At 45.5% G+C, this 8899-nt stretch overlaps 1 protein-coding gene across 1 annotated transcript in view; it reads left to right on the forward strand.

The window, feature by feature from the left end:
- Window positions 1-8899, forward strand: part of USP40 (ubiquitin specific peptidase 40) — a gene marked incomplete at its 3' end in the record, with an annotated part of 29036 nt that overhangs the window by 2608 nt on the left and 17529 nt on the right. The window contains exons 4-11 of the mRNA XM_010013622.1: window positions 489-653; window positions 1066-1212; window positions 4081-4224; window positions 5187-5315; window positions 6382-6483; window positions 6823-6930; window positions 7731-8052; window positions 8610-8691. Of these exons, the coding sequence (XP_010011924.1) occupies window positions 489-653; window positions 1066-1212; window positions 4081-4224; window positions 5187-5315; window positions 6382-6483; window positions 6823-6930; window positions 7731-8052; window positions 8610-8691 (1199 nt within the window). The remainder of the gene's footprint in view (window positions 1-488; window positions 654-1065; window positions 1213-4080; window positions 4225-5186; window positions 5316-6381; window positions 6484-6822; window positions 6931-7730; window positions 8053-8609; window positions 8692-8899) is intronic.

Below are 8899 nucleotides of genomic sequence, written 5' to 3' on the forward strand. Positions count from 1 at the left end.
AACCTGGTCTAGTGGAAGGTGTCCCTGCCTGTGGCAGGGGTTGGAGCTGGAGCAGCTTTAAGCTCCCTTCCAACACAAACCATTCTATGAAGTACATACCACTTTACAGCAAGCAACAGAAGAAATTTGGTGTTAGATACAATTTCGGTAGCTTTTCCTTTGTTTTTTACAGGAATATTATTCAGCAGGGTTCTTGTCCTCAAATACTTGAGATTCTAACCTGAACTGAACTGTGTAACTTATCTTAGGGTTTAGTCTCGATGCACTCAAGTGAAAGTGTCCTTTGTGGGTTGTACTTTATGTACTTGTAGCAACTCAAAGAGCATAACCATATTAACAATAATAAAGGTAACAATTTGCTACTCAAGGAAGGAAAATGCATGGGTAGTCATTGTGGCAGTTGTCTTTGTCACACTTAACATATGGCAGCTTTAAGCAATAAATGAAACAGATGCCACTGTTGAAGTTGTTTGTGTTTGATCCTGCAGGAGATGAGGCAGCACGATGTGCAGGAATTGAATCGGATCCTCTTCAGTGCTTTGGAAACATCCCTTGTGGGGACTTCAGGTCATGATCTTATTAACCGGCTGTACCACGGGATTGTGGTCAACCAGATCGTGTGTAAAGAGTGCAAGAACATCAGTGAGAGACAGGTAAAGGCACACAATGCTCCAGGGGAGGTTTGTGTTCCGTCTCTTGAAGATCCTTTCAAAGTTCTTGGGTCTTTAAACCCCCAAAATCATGACATCTTTCTTGAGTGTCACTGGTGGCCTTGTGAACCTGGGTACTGTGTATTGGTTAAGGCACTGCACGCTTGAACACATGACAATTATGCATGACTTGAAGTGTTGGCTGGCATTTTCGAAGCCACCTACATCAATGTGTGACTCAGAGGTGAAAAAGCAAGTGGTGTTGCATCTTCTGAGTTTACAAGCATTGCCTTTAGTAGATGCAGTTAACAGAGAGCTGAACAGTGAGGTAACAACAGTAAAACATATCTTTTGTGCCTTCTGTAGTTGAAAAAAGGTGGGGTTCACCTTATTTTTCTGTTGTACTTCTGCATAGGAAGATTTCTTAGACCTGACTGTGGCCGTAAAAGGTGTTGCTGGCTTGGAGGAGGCCCTGTGGAACACATACGTAGAAGAAGAGCACTTTGAAAATGAGAACTTGTATCGATGTGGAGCCTGTGATAAACTTGTTGAAGCTTCCAAGGTAATGCACTGGTGATTCTCAGTGTTGAGTTTGCTAACAGGAATTCTGCTTCCGTTGCTGTGTCTGGCTTTGGGCATTGCTTTGGCCATTTCAGAGGACAGGCTAAAAGATCCGCTAGAGCATCAAGAGAAACTTAAACAGATCCATATAATGAAAACTGTGGACATTCTCCCACTTGGGTTCTTCATGATAGGGAAAAATAATGAACAACTGTTACTGTGCACAGGGAAATGGAATCTGTTGATCCAGCTGTTGCCTTGTTCCCCTGACACTAAACAGGTTCTTGCAGTGATAAAGTAATACTTTAGTAGGTGTTTTCAGTATCTTCTGTAGTGCTGGAGCCTTCAGGTGAGTAAGAATGTCTTGATGCAAGGAACCTTGCAGCTCGTCTAACGTGTAGGACACTGGGTATGTTTTCACGGTGTAGGCCTGTGCCACTCTCATCTGCCAGCTTACTTCTGGTATAATCACCACCACTTCATGTCCTTTCTCGCTGAGCTTTTCAACCAGTGGCCGCATGCTAAGCCAGTGACTTCCATCCATGGGCAATACCAGGAGTTTCCCTCCATCTGAGAGGCCAGGAAGGAGGAGGATGAAAATCCAGGCACAGCAAAGTTGCTGTGGTCAGAATAAGGACTGTGAAAGTCTTCTCCTTCAGGATGCAGCTTGAAGATGCTTTTGAAGGAAGCTGCTTTGTGATTCACTGTCTTTCACGTCTAGTGAATGATTTACTGCTTTCATCTGTGCTCAGCTATGGGTGACACCTATTGGGTTTGGGTAGTGTTTTCCTCATTACCTGTGAAGCCAAGTGCAGTGACCCTTTCATGTGCTGAATCGTCAAAGCTTGGTGTTCAGTGGAGAACTGCTGACATTAAGCTTGTGGTGTTTACTGGGACTGGTCCTCCAGGGCCAGGGAAGGGCAGCCCAGTGAGAGCTTTATGGGCCTTGTAGGTCTTTGAATTGCATTTACCCAGAAAAAGTGACATTTGGTTTTCTTCTGTGCTAGTTTTTCACGTCCTGTCCTTTTTTCCTATTATTCCCACTATTTTTTGTGAAGGGGAAGCAGGCACGGGCTATCAGTGCACTCTGTTGTCCATGTATTTTTCCCTCTTCACAAGAAGAAAGCTCTTTGCCCTGCTGCTGTGATCCTTCTGCAGCAGGATGAGTGCAATCCAAACCTTCAGCCCTCTTGATGCGGGAGTGGGCGCAAAGGCAAGCTGAGGGCAGGGGAAGTTAATCAGTCACTCATGGCTTGATTGTAAGGGCTTGGTTGAGTTAAACTTTGCTGGGTTCAAGGGAGTGCAGGCTAAGTTGCTTACCTCTCGCACGCGCTCATCCAGTGGGAGCTCTGAACTTGGATAAGAAGTCACATAGCTGGGGGATGCCAGGGTGTGAATGGACAGGGTCGTCAGAGAGGAGCTGTGCTGAAAGGCTGGAGCAGGAAGGAGGGATGTTGTGTCAGCATGACTGCTGCCTGTGGCTCTGCTGATGCAGTGCGTGTGATCACCTCAGGCTTGGGTGGTAGAGTCAACCCTGGCAGCAGTTGAGGTGGCAACTGGGTCATTCCAGGCTTGGTGGCAGCATTAGGAAGCCCAACAGTGTGCCCATCTGCCCACACCTAGCTTGTTCCAAAGGCAGAATGGCCCATACCAACCCACTCCATTCATCTTTCCCTTCAGTACTCTGTGGGTCTTTGGATGTTGTTCTTCACCCCTTTTTGTCTTGGCCTCTAGAGATATTAGTTTAAGAATCTCATGTTCCAGAGCTTGATTGGATTTCAATGGTACAGTCTGATTTTTCACTCTAAACTTGGAAGAACATGCAGAATCCTTTGTTGCCACTAAGCTCTGCAATGTAGTCTTCACAACTGATGCAAATGGAATACCTAATTCAAGGGGTTTCTGATCCATATGTGTATTCCTGGGAGGCTCTCTGTTCTGTTTGTGCAAGTGGCAAGTTGGATGGAGACATGGGAAAGGCTCAGAAGTGTGTTCATTGAATCCACACTTGCATTCAGAGGTGATAGAAGATGGCTGGTTTTATTCTACACCAGGATTCCTGATGTGCTCATGCCCCAAGTTGTTTGATCTTAATATTTTTCCATATTAAAAGGGATTATGTTGGCTTTCCTACCTTGAAGGTCCTCTTCTGTATAAATGAACTCTTAACACTTGCTTGGTTGCTCTTGTGGATGACTGTAGGGATGTTGTGGATCCAACCTGGCCTTGAACACTGCCAGGGATGGGGCAGCCACAGCTTCTCTGGGCACCCTGTGCCAGCGCCTCAGCACCCTCACAGGGAAGAGCTTCTGCCTCAGAGCTCATCTCAATCTCCCCTCTGGCAGGTTCAAGCCATTCCCCTTGGCCTGTCCCTACAGGCCCTTGTCCAAAGCCCTTCACAGGGAAGAACTTCTTCCTAAGATCTAATCTAAATCTTCCCTCTGCCAGGTGGTGGCAGGGGCTGGGAAGATGCTGTTTACTCTGACTTCACAAACTCAGGGGCTTGAGGCAGTTGCTTCTTAGGGAAGACTCAAGAAAATCCTCACACCAAAAACCTGGGGGTTATGGAAATTTTGTTAGTGAGTAGGATTTCAGCAACGTCCTCCTTCCTCTTCTGTAGCAGGATGAAGGATGGAAGTGGTGATCAACATTCAAGGGAAGTGTAGAGCTTGACAGAGGGGAAAGATCTGGATTGATTTTAGGATGTGTGGTTGGTAGGGAAATTGGAATAGGGAATCGAGAAGGCATTTTTAAACTGAATACACTTCCTGCTTGTGATGAAGCTTTGCTAAAGACTAGTTGAGCACAGCAAGGTGGATGCCTTCTTTTGTTCTAAGTGTGCTGACGGCGTGTTTCAACTGCTTTCCAGTCTGCTAAACTGCGCAAGCTGCCACCCTTCCTCACCATCTCCCTCCTGAGGTTTAACTTTGACTTTGAGAAGTGTGAGCGATACAAGGAGACGAGCTGCTACACGTTCCCCAGCCAGATAAACCTGAGGCCTTTCTGTGAGCAGGTTTGTACTGTCACACTTGTTGAAGTTTCTATATACTCAGCTGGGAACCAGTATCTCGAGGTCAAGTTCTCTTTCAGCTGGCATTTTGTGTTCGAGAAACTTTGTGGGCTTCTCCTCTGTCCTTAGTTCTAAATCTTTGGAATTCCAGTTTGTTTTCAAAAGGCCACTTTCTGATTGAGTGGGAAGTACCTTGGAGCTATGTGAGGGGAAAGGGTGTAATGATTACCTAGAGCTTAGTCTGACATTCCCTTGAAAGGAAGATTATCACCTGGAAATGAAAACCAGTTGCTTTTTGTTATTGTTTAATAACATCCTGGAGGAATTTAACTATATTTTAATATGGTTTCTGTGCTTGGAGTTAGCTAATTTTTCTGAAGGCTCTGTCTTTGCATCATATCTCTGTATTTTGATTATAAATAGAGCTACACTGTTGCTTGTTGACAGTTTTTGATCCCTAAAATACATAAAGAATGTCCTTAATGGAGGCACTGGTATTGAAAAAGGCATTTTCTCACGAGATATCTCTCATGAGATATTGCAGGGCAAGCTTGGAAAGTTCTCAGTGTTTGCATCTGAGGAAGGTCTTCCCCCCACCTCCATGTGCTTTGCATATATAAATGTGTTGCTTGTTTTTCTCTAGTCTGTTCCACAAAATAAGCCTGGTTTAGAACACACAGGTTGAGGTATTCCATTATTCACAGCAATATGTCCTTGTTTTAAACCTTGGATTTCCAATCTTGTTCAGAATCATGCTTAGAAGGTTGCTTAAAAAGCCTGTATCTTGGTCCATGGTTTGTGTCAGTCCATACTTGTGTACCCCAGTGCTGAAGAGCCATTTACATCTCTGCACATGCAAATGCACCTTGAGAAATACCTGAAGCGATGCTGATGGTGTAAAAGTGGCCTTGTGTGAAAGACTTACTGATGTGTTATTGTTACTGTTATTGTTTTTCTTTTTAAAGACTGAAATGGATGATTCAGAGTACATGTATGAGCTCTTCTCTGTTATTATACATAAAGGTGGCTGCTATGGAGGACACTATCATGTTTATGTGAGAGATGTGGATGAACTAGGAAACTGGCAGTTACAAGTAAGTCCTGGAGGGTTTTTTTCTACCTTGCTTGATATGTCTCATTTTTCAGAAAAGCATTAGGAGGTAATGGATGAAATGTACATCCAAATAATTAATATTTGAGTGAGGCATTTGGTCTCTTCCCTCATGGAGGAGGCTCATTTTCCACAGTGTACAATGTCTATCAAGAGTTTGTAGCAAACTGTAGCTTTCTGATTTGCTGAAGTGTCTCACATAGTAATCATAGGATCCCAGCCTGGTTTGTGTTGAAGGGAGCTTAAAGCGCCTCCGGCACCAACCCCTGCCACGGGCAGGGACACCTTCCACTAGAGCAGGTTGCTCCAAGCCCCTGTGTCCAACCTGGCCTTGAACACTGCCAGGGATGGGGCAGCCACAGCTCCTCTGGGCACCCTGTGCCAGCGCCTCAGCACCCTCACAGGGAAGAGCTTCTGCCTAAGAGCTCATCTCAATCTCCCCTCTGTCAGGTTCAAGCCATTCCCCTTGCCCTGTCACTCCAGTCCCTGATGAAGGTCCCTCTCTGCATCCTTGTAGCCCCCTTCAGACACTGGAAGCCGCTCTGAGGTCTCCACTCAGCTTCTCTTCTCCAGGCTCAACAGGCTCAACATTGGCTCAACAGCCCCAGTGTTCTCAGCCTGTCTCCATACAGGAGCTGCTCCAGCCCCTGATCATCCTCGTGGCCTCCTCTGGACTTGCTGCAACTACTCCATGTCCTTCTTATACTGAGGACACCAGCCCTGCACACAGGGATGCAAGTGGGGTCTTGTTCTCAAGCTCAGGTTTTCTTTCCCACATGAACTCCTATCTGTGCTCGAGACCAGCACAGTTATTGTAGTGGATGTCTCCAGATGGCTCTTTGTAAATACCACAAATGGCTTCTGTTGTTTAAGAGAATAAATATAGATTCTGAATGCCAGTATTCAGTCCATAGCAGGTGGCAGAGGCAGCTTATCACAACTTCTTCCCACTCTGAAATTGGGTCTGCCTTTAATACAGACCATAATCAAACCCCACTACTTGCATGTGAAACAACGGTATTTGTGAGTCCCTTCTTTTTCTTTTACAGGAAGAAGAGAATAAGGTGATTGAAGAAAAGGCTTCAAGAGATACTGAAAATGCCAAAGAAATAGAAAATCCATTGGCAGTCTTTAAAGGGATTTTGTCAGAGGTATGGTATGTAAAGAGTTTATTCCTTTGGTTTTGATATTGGGGAACCTAGGAGGTGGTGGTAGTGTATGCAGAAGTGGGCAGGCTTAAGTGTACAGAACTCTTCTGAACATTGTGAAGCATTTAAAACTTGTAACTTCACCTGCCTTAGTACTAATAAGTGGTTCTTCATGCACTAAAGGGCCCTTTTTGAGTATTTCTCAAGTGCTTACTTAAGCTGTAGCAAAAGGTGATGTGACATCGGCTTATTAACTAGCAGGAGTGATCGAAGCACTTCAGAATCAAGATCCCTTGGCTTTTGTAGCCTTTGTTATCCTCATTCCCAATTATTTTTTTGTAGGAAGAATCTAAACAACTTCCTGTGGATCAATTGGGGCAGAAATTACTGGAGAAAAAAGGGGTGTCCTGGAATAAGAAGTACCGGAAGCAGTACGGAGCGTTGCGAAAGGTAACGTGCACGTGTGTGAGTTTCTTTTGTGCTGTTAACATCACTTCCCATTTCTGTTCCTATTTGAGTAGTCAGTAGGAGGATAATTGCAAGTGCTGGTCCTTGGACTAACAAGGTAGAGCATGTGTAAGAGAGGCCCCTCTACTCTGCTCTGGTGAGACCCCACTCGCAGCACTGTGTACAGTTCTGGTGTCCTCAGCTTAAGAAGGACATGGAGCTGCTGGAGCAAGTCCAGAGGAGGCCACCAGGATGCTCAGGGGCTGGAGCAGCTCCTGTGTGGAGACAGGCTGAGAACACTGGGGCTGTTGAGCCTGGAGAAGAGAATCTGTGTGGAGACCTCAGAGCAGCTTCCAGTGTCTGAAGGGGGCTACAAGGGTGCTGGAGAGGGACCTTCATCAGGGGCTGGAGTGATAGGACAAGGGGTGATGGGTTCAAGCTGAACCAGGGGGAGTTCAGGTTGGATCTAAGGCAGAAGCTGTTCCCTGTGAGGGTGCTGAGGCGCTGGCACAGGGTGCCCAGAGAAGCTGTGGCTGCCCCATCCCTGGCAGTGTCCAAGGCCACGTTGGACACAGGGGTTTGCCTGCCTGTGGCAGGGCTTGGAACTGGAGAAGCTTTAAGGTCCCTTCCAACCCAGACCAGTCTGGGATTCCCTGAAATACATGTGGAAGCATCATAAACCCAAGTTTGAAGCAGTGGGGTTTGTGTCTCAATTTGAGGATGAATCAGGTGAAGTAGATAATGCAGGCTGTTTATATTGCAAACTGGGTTCCTTTTTCATCTTGTCTTTGCTTTTGTTTTAGTATTTGCAGAATCATCCTCAGATATTTCAGTTCAGTCCTGATGAAAACAAGGTTGGTCTGAAGGAAAAACACAAGCTCATGTTGAAATCAGATTTTCAAGGCCAAGATCTCCAAAGCCTTCCTCAGAAGAATGATGTCCAGTGGGATTCAGAAAAAACCCCTCCAAGGCTAAAGGACAGTTCTGCAGGTTGTCATTGGTTTGATCTGAATGATTCCAAAGTTCAGCCGATCAAGGAAAAGGATATTGAGAAACAATTTGAGGGGAAAGAGAGTGCCTACATGCTGTTTTATCGCAAATCTCAGTTAAAAAGACCACCTGAAGGTACACAGAGCTCATCTTGATATTCTGGGGGCTTCCTTCATTGGCATTTGTTTTCGGGAGGGCAAAGGCTGTTGGGCATTTCAGTGCTTTGCAAGAACTGAAGATACAGATTTCCTTCTAGTGAGCATTTGAAGAAAGGGTCAACTGAAGAATACAAGGTTACCTCCAAAGAGGTGGTGACCAATTAGTTGGCTGTAGCTGACTTTAAGCCAGGTTGGACGGGGCTTGGAGCAACCTGCTCTAGTGGAAGGTGTCCCTGCCCGTGGCAGGGGTTGGAACTGGAGGAGCTTTCAGGTCCCTTCCAACACAAACCATTCTAGGATTCTAACATCTCTTCCTTCATGAATCGGTTTCCCTTAAGGAAAAATTGCTGGGATGAAGTAAAAGCACTTGTTTTTATCATCTTGCAATTTAAAGTTCTCTCTTAGGAAAGGATGTGATGTTATTGCTCTGAATTATCAATGATTACCATATTATAATGTCTCATCTTGTTCAGTTGTTTGCCAAAACACATGTCAAGCAGCTGAGGTGAAACTAACCTATGGTGTTTGTTGCAGCTCGAGGAAATCCGAGGTACAAAATACCCACCCACCTTCTGAATGAAATGAATGCTGCTAATACTGAGCTGCAAAAGAAGAGGTATATTGATGTGACTGTACCAATCTCTTAACAGCATTCTTCATCTGCACATCTCCAAAGGGACTTAAATTGAATGAAACTCAGGATAGAGCCAGATGCAAGAGAGTAGTTTGAGATGAGCTCTGAGGCAGAAGCTCTTCCCTGTGAGGGTGCTGAGGTGCTGGCACAGGGTGCCCAGAGAAGCTGTGGCTGCCCCATCCCTGGCAGT

This window comes from Nestor notabilis, unplaced genomic scaffold (genome assembly GCF_000696875.1).
Source record: "Nestor notabilis isolate BGI_N333 unplaced genomic scaffold, ASM69687v1 scaffold31374, whole genome shotgun sequence".
NCBI lineage: Eukaryota > Metazoa > Chordata > Aves > Psittaciformes > Psittacidae > Nestor > Nestor notabilis.